The 15,345-nt window shown below is 39.9% G+C and overlaps 1 protein-coding gene across 7 annotated transcripts in view; it reads right to left on the bottom strand.

Moving 5' to 3' along the window:
• The window catches only part of TFG (trafficking from ER to golgi regulator), a 40,137-nt gene extending 25,047 nt beyond the window's left edge, over positions 1 to 15,090 (bottom strand). For 2 of the 7 annotated variants that reach the window (XM_030940202.1, XM_030940239.1), the window contains exons 1-3: positions 14,689 to 15,083; positions 9,799 to 10,025; positions 3,644 to 3,727 (exon numbers count right to left, since the gene is read on the bottom strand). In XM_030940202.1, coding sequence (XP_030796062.1) covers positions 3,644 to 3,727; positions 9,799 to 9,982 — 268 coding nt within the window. In that variant the 5' untranslated portion in view covers positions 9,983 to 10,025; positions 14,689 to 15,083. Of the gene's footprint in view, positions 1 to 3,643; positions 3,728 to 9,798; positions 10,026 to 14,128; positions 14,486 to 14,588 lie in introns of those variants that run through there. The other 5 variants (XM_010368848.2, XM_030940222.1, XM_010368846.2 and 2 more) reach the window with 5 other exon arrangements.
• Positions 15,091 to 15,345: the final 255 nt, after the last annotated feature.

Below are 15,345 nucleotides of genomic sequence, written 5' to 3'. Positions count from 1 at the left end.
TTATTCTGCCACCACTTTCTACTGAACTGAACAGGTACCCTTTTGTTTTCTTTTTTTCTCCTTTCCTGAGAATGTCTAATTTTTCAATAATAACTCTTACATGTATATATCATGCATACTTCTGCATTTGTAGTATGCAATTTAAAAAATCTAAAGTTAATTACAATCTTCCTCCCAAATAAGTCCTTAAAATATTTGTATTCTTATCATCCCTTCCTTTCTTACATATTACTGCCCAGTATTCTTGTCCCAAATTGTTTTTATTCCCTAAAACTATTAATTTTTTGTTAACAATCAATGCTCATTAAAACGTACACATTAATTTCATTAGTGCTTCCCAATCCCCTGACAGCCCAAGATTTAAGAGTTAAGCTTCCTTGACTTTTCCTGTATCAAGGGAAAAGCTTTTCTAAAATATTGGTTTTGAAAGCTTACCCTACTGAGGGCCTGGGATCAAGCAACAGTTTATCTGCTCACATTGCTTCTTGCATCTTTCACCACCTTCTGAACTAAATTTATTTCTTGATGAAGACCACTGTTAAAAATTATTTTAACAAGGGTCTGTGAGTGGTAAATTCTCAGTCTGTCAAAGTATTTGTACTTCTCCTCATTCGTGAAATTTAGTGGAGTATAGGATGCTACTTTTTTTTTTTTTTTTTTTGAGATGGAGTCTCACTCTGTCACCCAGGCTGGAGTGCAGTGGCCGGATCTCAGCTCACTGCAAGCTCCGCCTCCCGGGTTCACGCCATTCTCCTGCCTCAGCCTCCCGAGTAGCTGGGACTACAGGCGCCCGCCACCACACCCGGCTAGTTTTTTGTATTTTTTAGTAGAGACGGGGTTTCACCGTGTTAGCCAGGATGGTCTCGATCTCCTGACCTCGTGATCCGCCCGTCTCGGCCTCCCAAAGTGCTGGGATTACAGGCTTGAGCCACCGCACCCGGCCAGGATGCTACTTTTCTAGTTATTTTTCTTAACTGTTTGCAACTGTGATACTACTGTATTTTAGCTTCTATTATTACTATGAAGAAGTCTACCATCAGTCTAATTGTGTCATATGTGATCAGTCTTATTCGCTCTGGCTACTTTTAAGGTAATCTCTCTGTCTTAGACATTTTCCAGTTTCATGACAATATGTCCAGCAGGGATCTGCCTTTACTTATCCCTGCTCAAGGCTCCCTGTGCCTTCTGAATTTGAGGGTTTATATCTTTTATATATTTCTGAAAATTTCTTTAGTCATTACCTCAACATGTTTCCGCTCCCCCATTCTCTCCTTCTTGAAACTCTGAATAGAAATATTCTGGATGTTCTCATTTTCACCTTCTCTTTGCCTGTGTTCTTGTGCTTAACTCTGTAATTTATTTGGATTTCCTTTGCAGTTCACTAATTCTCTTTTTAGCTATGACTAATGTGTTTAACCTATCCACTTAGTGTTTAATTTCAATGATTATATTTCTCATTTCCAAGTTACTTTAAGTTCTTTTTAAAATCTATTCTTTTTCCATAGCACAATAGCACCTTGCTCTTACATTCTTGTTTTTTTGTTTTTTATTTCCTGAGATGGTGTCTCGCTCTGTCACCCAGGCTGGAGTGCAGTGGCACGATCTCAGCTCACTGCAACCTCCACCTCCTGGGTTCAAGCAATTCTCCTGCCTCAGCCTCTCAAGTAGCTGGGACTACAGGCGCCGCCACCACAGCTGGCTAATTTTTTGTATTTCAGTAGAGACGGGGTTTCACCGTGTTGCCCAGGCCAGTCGCGAACTCCTGCGCTCAATCTGTCCGCCTTGGCCTCTCAAAGTGCTGGGATTACAGACATGAGTCACCATGCCTGGCCACTTTTATATTCTTATTCCTTCTTTTATGTCTTAAATAACTTTTAATTTTGTAGACTATCACATATATTAACAAAAGTTCTTGAAAATCTAATCCTACTATTAGTTGTGTCCAGTGGTTCTTGCTTACATGACAGCTTCGTGTGTCTTACAGTTTTGTCTGTGAGAAACCTATGTGACCTGGATTGAGAATACACCCCTCAAAAGAGATTTTGGCCTTTCTTCTGAGATTTTTCTAAAATGGTAACATCTGGGCTTCGGAGTTACCAAACTACACGGATAGTTTAAATTTAAACCCAGCTCACTTAAGGACCACAATTATGAATCCTCAAGGGATACTTCCCAAGCCCCCGATGGCCCAAGGTATAAGAGTCAAGCTTCCTTGACTTTTCCTGTATCAAGGTAGACTTTTCTAAAATATTGTTCTTGAAAGCATGGCCTACTAAGGGACTAGGACCAAGGGCCTACACCATGTAGACACCAGATGGCAATTCCTTAAATTATGGAGGCTAAAATCTCTACTATCACCACCAAGAACACCCCAAGTTTCAGCTTTTGGTACATCAGGCTTTAGTTCCATCTATTTTTTGTTATCTGGATATTTCCCTTACTTTCCTAGGCAAGCTGAGTTACAGAATTCAAAAAATACATTTGTAAGTTTATCTAGCAGATCCTGTTTAAAGTAAGGGTCTGCAGATTATCTAATCTGCTTTATGCCTAGTCAATAGTTAAGTATTTTACACTCAATACTGTAAAAAGATACCTTTATTTTAAGTAATTTTAAACAGTTTTTGTTATTTAACATTTAAATTCTGATTATTCATATTCATCCTTCCTAGATGGAGATGAAATAAATACAAATTAAATCAGTAGACCATGATTGTATTTCATACTGAACTTTAAGATTCATGCAACAAAATTTTAAAAAATGAAACACTAAACAAAACAACCGGAAAAAGCGTACACACTTTATTTTTCACATAATCACACTAACGTTTCACTCTGTAATCTTTTCTATCTTGTCCCTTAAAGTTCTGCCTTGCATATCTATTAAGATCTAAAAGAAAAAATCTAAAAGATTAAAATTAGTCTTGCATTGGTTTTTATCAGAACTATTTTTAATCTTTAAGTACTCCTTGGGAAATACTGTCTAAAGCAAGGGTCCCCAACCCAGTGCTGCTCTGTGGCCTGTTAGGAATCAAACCGGGCCAGGCTACACAGTAGGAGGTAAGTGGTGGGCTCTGCCTCCTGTCAGTTCAGCAGTGGCATTAGATTCACATACGAGTGTGAACCCTATTGCAAACTGCACATGCGATGTGGAAGTTTCATCCCGAAACCTTCTCCCGCTGACCTCCCCCCGCTCACCCCCACCGTCCATAGAACTGTCTTACACAAAACCAGTTTCCGGTGCAAAAAGTTTGGAGACTACTGGTTTCAAGTATCAGACTTCCATGTTAAGCCCTGAGAATAAGTAACAACATACTGTAATGTGAAAGAAAATAATTACAATTCAAAAATTCTAATACAGCTGAATTAAAACTATAATACTGTACCAAGGATAACTAAGTTATACCTGATTTCAAAAAAATAACATACTTAACACTCTGTTCTTACTGAATTAAACTTCCATCATTTGCTTAAAATATACGTAGCCATAAGCTTCAAGTAACCTAAAACAACTACCTGGACACAAATAAATGTAATAATATTTGAATCAGTTATTGCTTACCTGAGTCTTTAAAAGGAAAAAAGCCAAACATCTTTAAAATACAATGAATAAAATAGTAAATTTATTAGAAAGTTTACTACTCACCAAATAATGTTAGTTTCAGTATCCTACTACACTGAATTGCAAAGGAAAGGTCAGAACTATCAAAAATTGTTATAAGATCTCCATCTGGAATTTAAAAAAAAAGTTTCAGATTTGTATAAGCAGTAAACTAGTAAAAATTAAAAATCCAAAATGTAGATTGTAGAACATAGTTGAACTCTCCCATAAAACCCTTAAACTTTAAAGGTTTGTCTAGCAAAAACGCATTTGTTCAAAAACACACCAAATCAGTTTTGCTTATTACTCTTACGGCAAGGTATTTACACATATCCACATGAAAAAATATAGCTAAAGTTAATGCATTAAGTGCCTTAATATTTACTAGTCACTAGGAGGAGATTCATAGACAGTAATATCATAAATTGTTGGTTTAGACTGAAATCTTTTCATTCCAAAAAATGTACGTATTTTACCAAGAAATAAAAAAGTTTCTCAAAGTTCAAATCTTAATCATAGGTACAGTAAAACACTACTGTTGCAAAACTGCTTTAATGAATGGATAGTAAATCTTTCAGTTCACTGACCATTTTGATACTAAGATGAAAACAATCAACTCTTCCTAGAAAAATATTTATATATTCAAAACAATGCATATTTATGACCATGAAGTCCCCCAGATCTCAGGGATAAAGAATGCTATAATTAGCATACCAACTGTATGTGTCAAAAGCTTTCAAAGGGCCAAGGGAAAAATATGTTCTCTAAAGAAAGCAAGAATAAAAAAGCAGCCAGAGACAAGGAGTTCATCAGGGACCTCTGCAGGGTATCTTCACAAACAGTAGGGTGGGGAGGAGTTCTGTCCTGGGGAGGCCACAAGACTACTTCTGGGATGATCTGCTGCACCTATTTTTAGCACGAATTAGGTGGATTTATTTTGGACAAAGATGACAAAACTGAGAATTTTATAACTGTTTTTAGCTCCTTATAGCCAGACCCACTTCCCGTGACATACCTGTTTAATGTTCAACTTTCATAAACACATTTTTAGAAGAAAATAAAGTGTGTATGTAAAAAAAGAAAACTTCCTGTTACTTTTTTTCTTTTCTGAATCCTACAACAGAAACAGAGTTCTCTCTGACGGCAGGAACTTCACCTAAGCCATCCCTCCACTCTACTAACAGAATCTAAGGGAGACAAAACAATCAAAAACTTTTTGGCCGAGTGTGGTGGCTCACACCTGTAATCCCAGCAGTTTGGGAGGCTGAGGTGGGCGGATCACCTGAGGTCAGGAGTTCGAGACCAGCCTGGCCAACGTGGAGAAACCCCATCTCTACTAAAATTACAAAAATCAGCTGAGTGTGGTGGCGTGTGCCTGTAATTCCAGCTACTTGGGAGGCCAAGGCAGGAGAATCACTTGAACCTGGGAGGTGGAGGTGGCAGTGAGCCAAGATCACACCACTGTACTCCAGCCTGAGCGACAGAGCAAGACTTTGTCTCAAAAAAAATAAAAAATAAAAACCATGAAATACAAAGTTGTAACTAAATGTGGAAGACAAATTACAACTCAAGCTAAGGGTCCACTAACTGTGACCAGGGGTCAAAATCCCTGTGTTGTTATAGGTCTGTGAATGAAAAATGGTTTTTACATTGTAAAAAAAGATAAGACAGAGGCCTTATGTGACCCACAAAGCTACAGTAGTTATTATCTCTGATCTATTAAAGTTTGCTGACCTTAGACTTAACAAAAACAAGGTAGTTAAGAGAAAGCCAATCAATGAGGTCAGTTTGAGATAAATGCAAAGCATCTTCAAGTGAAAAAAGGCAGTTAAAGGCCAGGCACACTGACTCATGCCTGTCATCTCAGCACTTTGGCAGGCAAAGGCAGGAGGATCGCTTGAGCCCAGGAGTTCAGGACCAGCCTGGGCAACACAGTGAGAGCCCCATTTTGATAAACATTAAGAAGTAGAAGCTGAGTGCAGTGGCACATGCCTGCAGTCCCAGCTACATGGGAGGCTGAGCTGCAAGGACTGCTTGAGCCCAGCAGTTCAAGGCTTCAATGAGCCATGATCACGCCATTGCACTCCAGCTTAGGAGACAGAGCAAGACCCTGTCTCAAGACAAAAAAATAAATAAATAAATAAAAATTAAAAATTAAAAAAAGAGTTAAGGAAGTACCAGCCAGAGCAATTATGCAAGAGAAAAAAAATAAATGGTATCCAAATTGGAAAGGAAGAAGTAAACTTTCCCTGTTTGCAGATGACATAATCTTATATACACAAAAACCTAAAAACTCTACCAAAACCCTTAGAACCAATAAATGAATTCAATAAAGTTGTCGGAAACAAAATAAATACACAAAAAATAAGTAGTGTTTCTATACAAATACAAAAATAAAAAAAAAATGCAATCCCATTAACCATAGCTACAAAAATTTTTAAATATCGAGGAAGAAGTTTAACAAAGATGAAAAACCTCTACAAAAAAAAACACTGATGAAAGAAACTGAAGAGCTGACATATGTCATGACATCCCATGCTTATAGATTAGAACAAATATCATTAAAATGACAAAACTACTCAAAGCAATTTACAGATTCAATTCAATCCCTATCAAACCACCAATAAAATTATTCACAATTTAAAAACAAACAATAAAACTTGTACAGAACTACATAAAACCCCAGACAGTCAAAGCAATACTAAGCAAAGAACAAAGCTGAAGGTGTAACACTTACTGACCTCAAAATACACTACAAAGCTGTAGTAAGCACGGACTGGCATAAAAATGGACCCACAGAACAACAGAGCTGACATAAAAACAGACCCATTGACCAAGAGAACACATAGATCAACAGAACACATAGAACAACGAAACAGAATAGAAAACCTGGAAATTAATCCATGTTATCTATAGTCAACTGACTTTTGACAAAATCACCAAGACCACTCATTAGGAAAAGAATAACCTCTTTAATAGGTCAGGAAAAGATTTCATGAACAAGACCTCAAAAGTGCAGTAAATAAAAGCAAAAATAAATACAATTATCTCAAACTGGAAAGCTTTTCTGCACAGCAAAGGAAACAAGAGAGTGAAAGGAGAACTTACAGAATAGGAGGAAATACAACTACTCATCTGACAGAGGATGAATATTCAGAATATACAAGGAACTCAAACATCTCAACAGCTAAAAAACAAACAATCCAATTTTAAAATTGGCAAATGATCTGAACAGACATTTCTCCAAAAAAGACATAGAAATGGTCAATAAATACATGAAAAAATGCTCAACATCACAAATCATTAGGGAAATGCACACATATCAGGAAAATGAAGACCACAGCGAGGTTCACCCCAGTTAGGATGGTTATTATCAAAAAGACAAATAACAAATGCTGGCAAGAACGAAGAGAAAAGGGAACTCTTATATATTATTGGTAGGAATGTAAACAGTACAGCCACTAAGGAGAACAGTATGAAGGTTCCTCAAAAAACTATAAATACAACTAACACACAATTCAGCAATGCCACTACTGGGTATTTAACTAAAGGAAAAGAAACCAGTATACTGAAGAGACATCTGCACTCACATGTTTACTGCAGCACTATTCACATTAGCCAAGACATGGAATCAACCTAAGTGTCTAACAACAGAAGAACTAATAAAGAAAATATGGTATATCTACACAATGGAATACAATTCAGCCACAAAAAAGAATGAAGCCCTGTCATTCACAGCAACATGGATGGAACTGGAAGACATTAAGTTAAAAGGATACCACATGCTCTCTCTCACATGTGGAAGCTAAAAAAAGTTGATTGCATACAAGTAAAAAGCAGGAGAGAGGACAGGAGAGGCTGCGAAGTGAAGGGGAAAAGAGGGATAGGGAGAGATTTATTAAAAGATACAAAATTACAACAGATAGAAGTTGTTCCAGTGTTCTATAGCACTATAGGATGACTATAGTTAACAACAACCTGTTATACAATTTCAAATAGCTAGAAGGAGAATACTGAATGTTTCTAACCCAAAGAAATAAATATCTGAGGTGATGGATATGCAAATTATCCTGATCTAATCCCATTATATGTAATGAAACATTACTATGTACCCCATAAATATGCACAATTATTTGCCAATTAAAACAGAATTTTTAAAAAAAGCACTCTTAGGACTTTGTTTAAAAAAAAAAAGTTAAAAATCTTTATTGTAGGCTGGGCATGGTAGCTTATGCCTTTGGGAGGCTGGGTTGGGAGTATTGCTTGGGGACAGGAGTTCCAGGTTATGGTAAGCTACAATCACGCCACTGCACTCTAGCCTGGATGACAGAGACCCTGTCTCAAACAAATAATAAAAAAAAAAATTAACTGATCGAATTAAGGCACACATTTCAAAGTTAGAGAGGTGAAAATCAAGGTATGATAAGTATAAAAAAACAGGAAAAAAGTACTATCCTTTGTTTCTTAACATGGGCAACTCTCAAAAATTTATTTTGGGTGCTCTTAGACTACACATCACAAAAAGAAAGGAGAATTATACCTTTAGCTAGATGGTCAATTAACTGATCACCAGTGATCTACACTTCTCTTGCACAGTATAAGTTGTGCAAAGTGGCTGCTCAGCCAGGGACTATACTTCTCAATCCATCTGCATCTTAGCAGAGCCATGTAACTGGGTACTGACCAATGTGATAAGGGCAGAAATGACACACACCACCAGGCCTAGTGAGCAAAATCTCCCATATGATTCTTCATACTCTGTCTTCACTCATCTGCCCGCCAATGTCAATGCCTATGGTGAGCTTATAAGCCATGTGTTGAAGGTAACAGCTTCTTTCAGCCTGGATCCCTGAAAGATTTCTCAACTATTAAACCACTCAGATTTTAAGATTTCTGCTATATCTGCCGGCATTACTTTAAGCCAACCCTAACACAGACAGAGAAAACATTAGTGATAAGAAAACCAGGTTAAGCAGTGTCAAGAGATGGTAAGAGGTAAAAGTATTTAAAAACAAGGATGGGGTGGGTAGTAGTGCTAAATAGTGAGGTCAAGATTAAATACACTGCAAGTAAGTTCAACAGTAAAAAAACACTGGTAACCACCTAAAGAAAAAATTTCAGCAGAGATGTTAACAAAGAAGGCAGGTTAAAGAATAGGAAATATAGTCTACTATTACAATTCTACTTAGTGTGTTTGCTGAAACGTTTTTCATGCAAAACCTATTTCCATAAAGAGAATTTTGTCAACAAATGTGTCTGGGAACACTGCATACTACAAACTTCTGAAAATGTATATAAACATATTATAATCTGAAAACTCCTAAAGAAACACTTTTGTTTTTGCTTAAACCAGCTTTCCCATACTTAGTTGACCATGAAAGCCTTTTTCATTCCATGCATACTAAAACCTTTCATTTTGGGAAAGAATAGAAAAAAAAATTTTTTTAGGCTAAAAGAAACCAGAATTATATGGACAAAAGGAGAAAATAATGCTTGTAAAAATGTATGTGAAAATGTTCTAACACTTAAAATTCCCTTCTAATAAACCACTTAGCAATTTTTTTTTTTGAGACAGAGTCGTGCTCCATCACCCAGGCTGCAGTGCAGTTGAGTGATCTCAGCTCAATGCAAGCTCCGCCTCCCGGGTTCAAGTAATTCTCTGCCTCAGCCACACAAGTAGTTGGGATTACAGGTGCAGGCCACCACGCCCGGCTAATTTTTGGCATTTTTAGTAGAGACAGGGTTTCACCATGTTGGCCACGCGCATCTCGAACTCCTGACCTCAAATGATCCGCCTACCTCGGTTTCCCAAAGTGCTGGGATTATAGGCATGAGCCACTGCGCTCGGCCCCACTTAGCTATTTTTAACTGATAAGAGAATTACAGTAACTATATGAACATCGCATTCAATACAAGAAAGGGTTCAACTACCATGAAGGAGAGGATGGCAAAGAGTCCAATAAAAATGGGCAAAATAACACACACAATACTTAAGACTTTAAGGTCAGGCATGGCAGTTCATGCCTATAATCCCAGCACTTTGGGGAGGCCGAGGCAGGATTGCTTGAGCCCAGGAGTTGAGGTGACACTGAGCTATGACCACACCACCGTACTCCAGCCTGGGCAACAGAGGCTCTGTCTCTTTAAAAAAAAAAAAAAAAAAAGGACTTTAAAAAATAGATTTTTAAAAATACTCTTACCTTCATCTTTATACTTTATTGTTACTTCATCATTACTCAGAAGCTTTCCTCTGAAAACTCGCTGCATCATTAGCACTAATTCATCATAAGTAATATCTTCATTATGAATAGGAATTCGCCGAATATCCTCCCCAAGTTGAGCTTTGATGATTAGCTTCCCACTCAGATCCAACTGTCCGTTCATGGTGGACTCCAGGATGTTCTATATACACAACTCTAGAGAAAGACTGATAAAAACGGTTTTGATAACTAAACAACAAAACATACCTTAAAAGTTGAGAGCAATGCTACTGTTAGATGCTAAGAAAATCTGGCCTCCAAAAGATTCATTATCCCCATGTTACCATCTTTATGTTAAAATGGTCTGGAGGCAACATTATTTTAGGGATAATAAAATAAGCTTTTATTTTATGTCTACTATAATGTTTTCTCATATTTAACTGTTCATCTGACATTACCATTTAGATTTTTCTTACTATATCTAAATTCCTGATCTCCCACCTAAAACTGCCTCTCCTATAGGCCTCTTTATCCTACTTCCTTTGAGTTGTATAAGACAAAAAAATCTTGGTTGATCTCTTTTTCTCAAACCTTACATCCAAACTGCCAATAAAATATAGTTGCCACTACCTTTAAAATAACTCTGGGGTCCAACCACTTCAGCACCTTCACTGCTATCAACTTGACTCAAGCCACCATCATCACTTGCCTAAATGACTGGAAAAGACCCCTAACAGTCTGCCTGCTTTTTACCTTTGCCCACTTTTAATCTAGTCTCACCACCACAGTTAACGCTGTTAAGTAAAACCTAGCATCATTCCGTTCAAAACCTTCCAATGCATTCTCATCTCAAAAAGCAAGACCTATAAAATCATCTGGCCTCTGGTCCCTGGCCAAGTATTTAATTTCATTTCCTACCTCTGTTCTTCACTCACCCCTGCTATACCCATACTTCACGTTTTCCTTTGTCTTGAAACTTTCTGATGCCCCTCATATGATTCAGATTCCTTACCAAGTGTTAACTGAGAGAGGTCTTTCCTAACCATCTAATTTAAAATGGCTCCCCTGTCATTATCTTCTTATCCTGCTTTATTTTTCTTCAAAGCACTTAACAATACCAGACATCAAAAATTTGTAACTTTTTATTGTCTTCTCCACTTGATGACAGGAAGTAAACAATTATGTTTTCCGTATTCCCAGAGCCTACAACAGTGCCTGGCAGACAATAGTCATCTAATAGCTGTTAAATAAAGGGAAAACTAACTACTGGCTTCAAAACTCTATTATTCTATAAACTCTAAATGCTAACTCTGAAGACAGTTATGTGTGAATACTCAAATAGAGCCTCAAGTTTTTCTAAGAAAGATCTCATGAGTATGTCTTTAATTTCCTATGTGGGGTAACTGAAGGAGAAAGGACAAATTAGTAACACCCACCTGAACTGTTTAAAGACTGTCCACTACTGTGCTGCATACTCCCTAACTCTCCCACCTGGGTGGGTCTGTACGATTGGACTGTATACTTTATTAAATAAGACAGTGTCAAACAACTAGCCACTAAACACTGATTCGTTACAGAATTTTCCCTTAGGTTTTATTTTAATTTTTAATTTTATTCAGTATGACTATCCTGTAATGACTGTATTTTTATTATTATTTTTTTTGAGATGGAGTCTCACTCTGTCACCAGATTGGAGTGCAGTGGTGCACTATTAGCTCACTGCAGCTTCCGCCTCCCGGGTTGAAGGGATTCCGTGCCTCAGCCTCCTGAGTGGCTGGGACTACAGGCATGTGCCACCACGCCCAGCTAATTTTTGTTTTTTTCAGTAGAGATGGGGTTGCACCATGTTGGTCAGGCTGCTCTCGAACTCTTGACCTCAAGTGATCCACCCACCTTGGCCTCCCAAAGTGCTGGGATTACAGGCGTTAGCCACCAAGTCCAGCTATGACTGTGTAATTTTAAATTCAAAATAATGTTGAAGGTCTCTAGCAAGTTAAATAGTTGCTAGATAATAAGGGAGGATATACTTATCAAATAATGGATTAATATCTCTTCTTCTCAAGGCCAAGATGTTCCTGAATGTTATCTATAATCGCTCAACATTTCCTAAGCATCAACTCCTTCCTCCTCCTGCCCCAAGAAAATGATTTGAGACATTTAAAGGTGTCCAAAAACTCCTACTGGCCACATTCTAGTTTCAACTTCCTGCCTTACTACTAGCAGCTTTCTGCTTCCTCCTCTTAAATCTGTTATTTCATTAACACCACACTTCTCTGCAATTATTGTTTATTCTTTCGGGGTATGTGAAAGCACTCACCTACTCCCCCAGCATATCAACCCTTCAGATACTTGAAAAAAGTTTCCATGAATCCTATTATATGAATATTATATATTAATGGCCTACTATTCTTCATATAAATACCCTTCGTCCTTTCACCTAACTAGTCCTTAAATTAATATCTCTAGACCCCTCACCATGCTCTGAACAGATATTAATAAATCTTCAATGAAATGGGTCATTAAAACTAAATATAACACTCTAAGGTCAATGCAGAATAGAGTGAACTGCATTCCACTCTAGAGATGCCATGCTTATCTTAACGCAAAGTAAGAATACAGTTTTTTATCTGCCAGTTCTCACAATGGACTTCTCATGAAGACAGTGATTAACAGAAATCTCCATACAACCAACTCTTCGCCTTCTGCAATGCTTTTTGCAATGTCTTCTGCATTCAGGAATTACTTACTAAATACCTACTATGTGCCAAGCTCTAAAGTATAATTATTTCACCAAGATGGTAAATATTCCATCTTGTTTGCTCTGGCAGCCTAAGAGTAATAAAGACCTTTCAAAAAATCAATGTATTTGTTACCTTCTCCTTTCTACAAGAAGTGTAAACCATAAATAACGTAAAAGGAGCCAGTGCTTAGCTTCAGTGAGCTGGTATTATCTATTCCCAGCAGCACCTAGAAAAGTGCCTGACATAGTATTTAAAGACTTTGTTTAAATTTTTTGAAGTATGGGAGAAGAAAGCTGTAATATAGATCAGTTTTTACATCCGATCCTCACACTGTACCTTCTTTATGTAGCTAGAAGTGACTTCGTCTGACACACTCCTAATTAAGAACAAATTCCAGCTTTGAATATAATTGATGGTATGTCCTTCTGACTGGGGTACGGGTTTGTTGCCCAATTTCAATGGATTTAAAATTTGAAGGCCGGGCGCGGTGGCTCACACCTGTAATCCCAGCACTTTGGGAGGCTGAGGCAGGCGGATCACACGGTCAGGAGTTCAAGACCAGACGTTCAACATGGTGAAACTCCGTCTCTACTAAAAATACAAAAATTAGCCAGGCGTGGTGGCGCGTGCCTGTAATCCCAGCTACTTAGGAGGCTGAGGCAGGAGAATCGCTTGAAACAGGCGGAGGTTGCGGTGAGCCGGGGGAATCACGCCACTGCACACCAACCTGAGCGACAGAGCGAGACTCCGTCTCAAAAAAAAAAAAAAAAAAAAAAAAAAGAGTCACGTATTCTTTCCATCTGCCATGTGTTTGCGTGCAAATTCACTTTTTGTGTTTCCCACTGACTCTAAACATCTTGTGGCCAGGAACCAGCGCTTCTTTCCTAAAGCTGTCGTTAGCTCGTGCAGTCATCTCCCCAGAGTAAACACAAAAGTATCTCAAAAGTAAGTGTGCAACAAAAGTTTCCTCTCAAGGTGAAATCCCATCCCAACATTACTTCATATACAGAATTCTGGTACTCGTTTTCTCTTCCAAAGTAGAGACTGGAATTAACAACTAGCTCCTAGAACTGCCAGTAGGAGTCCTACAACAAGCTCTTCTTCCATCTTGTCCCTGCCCCGGCCCCTCTGAAGTCCAGAAATGTCTCGGCCTCTAACTTGTATAATATAACCCTCCAACAGGAACGCTTTTCTCAGCACTGGGAATAATCTGACATGCTCAAGGTCATATAAAAACCCTTCCTCCTGAACCAGGATCTAGGTTCAGTGGACATACTTCTGGTTCTGCTATCTGTAAGGGTAAGATCCTGCTCAATTTCAGAGGCAGCGGCTTAGGCACCTCCTGAGGGGAGCAGTTTCCTTTAAGAAACACTAAGTCAAGTCAACTGTAATTATTCTAAACAAGGCAACAGGCCTCAACCCCTGCCTCAGAGGCACTGTAGCAAGACGGTAAAGATTCCCACTACCAGCGATGTGATCTTAAGTCCTCGAAGGCTCACTTTCAACACATTCGAAATGAAAATAACAATATCTGAATTTGGAGGCATCCTTGTAATGATTAAATGAAATACTGCATCTCAAATACTTACTATAGTGTCCAGCAAAGCAAACTCTTAAAATTAGCTAGAATCATCACTATAAAACCAGGTTGGGCCTCCAGCTGGCGCTTGATTAAGCGTTGACTTAGCCAAGGAACGAGGCTCCAATTCAGTGACCCCAATCAACTTATTCCCGTAGGCGCCACTCTGCACCCTTCCGAGCCCCTTCGGGGATTGGGCGCCGGCCGACCCAGCCTCCCAAAGCCCCTCTCCTCTCAATCCAAACCCTTGGAGACAGGCTGCACCAAGGCATTAGCTGGCCCACTCGCCTCCCGGAGCCCCCGAGGCGCGCCTCCTGGCCAGCGCGGCCAGGGGTTGCCTCTCTGCCCTCCCCCTCCGCGACCTCCCTTCCCCTCCCCCTATGCAAGGCCCCGCCCTTCCTCCCTCCGGCTCCGTCCTCCCTCCCTCCCGCCCCCTCCTCCCTCCAGCCCCTTCCCACAGCGCCTCCGACCCCAGTCGCCGGGCGGTTCAAGCGAAGCCCTCACAGCGCCTCCTCGTCTCCCGGCCTCCTCGGAGAGAGCGGCCGCAACCCCCGTCTCCAGTGGCCATACCGGCTTGCGGAGGCCGCAGCGCCGCCTCTCCGCAGGTCTCAGCTGAATGGACCGACGCGAGGCCACTGGACTGGGGCGTCGCGGGGAGGCGGTGGTCACTGCCCGCTCTGTTGCCCTCCGCGACCGCCGCACCTCGCTCGCAGGCTCGCGCGGGCCTCGGCCAATCGCGTTGACCCAACAAGCCTAGCGAGAACTCGGGCTCTGTACGTGGCAGGTCGAGGAAGAAGAGAGGCGGGAGCAAGAAAAAAAAAAAGCCCTTTGGCTCCTCCTTACTGCGCGTGGACACACCAGGACGCATGCGCCAGGCTCAGGGCTGGCTGGGTCCCGGCTGCCTCGGTCCCGGCTGCCTCTGCCGAAGACTCCCTGCTTTCTCACTGGATGATGGGGTGTAGGAAGCGTGAGCTGCACCGATTCACGCATGCGCGGGGCGTGACCAGGCACTTCCGGTTTTCTCGAAAGCATGTATTTCCGTTTCTCGCCAATGGGCGGGGCGTAGTGGGCTGTTCTAGACTTTTTGACAGCCGGTTGCAGGTAGATGTCTGTCCAACTTTAAGTGGTGTTTGTCGTTGTTGTTGACCATTGTAGTAACAGATGAAAAAAAAAACCCCTTTTCTTTCACAAATCCATTCATTCATTACTGGGAGCCTACGCTTTGCT

Source organism: Rhinopithecus roxellana, chromosome 1, assembly GCF_007565055.1.
Source record: "Rhinopithecus roxellana isolate Shanxi Qingling chromosome 1, ASM756505v1, whole genome shotgun sequence".
In the NCBI taxonomy this organism is placed as follows: Eukaryota; Metazoa; Chordata; class Mammalia; order Primates; family Cercopithecidae; genus Rhinopithecus; species Rhinopithecus roxellana.
This window is presented reverse-complemented; position numbering and strand designations above follow the sequence as displayed.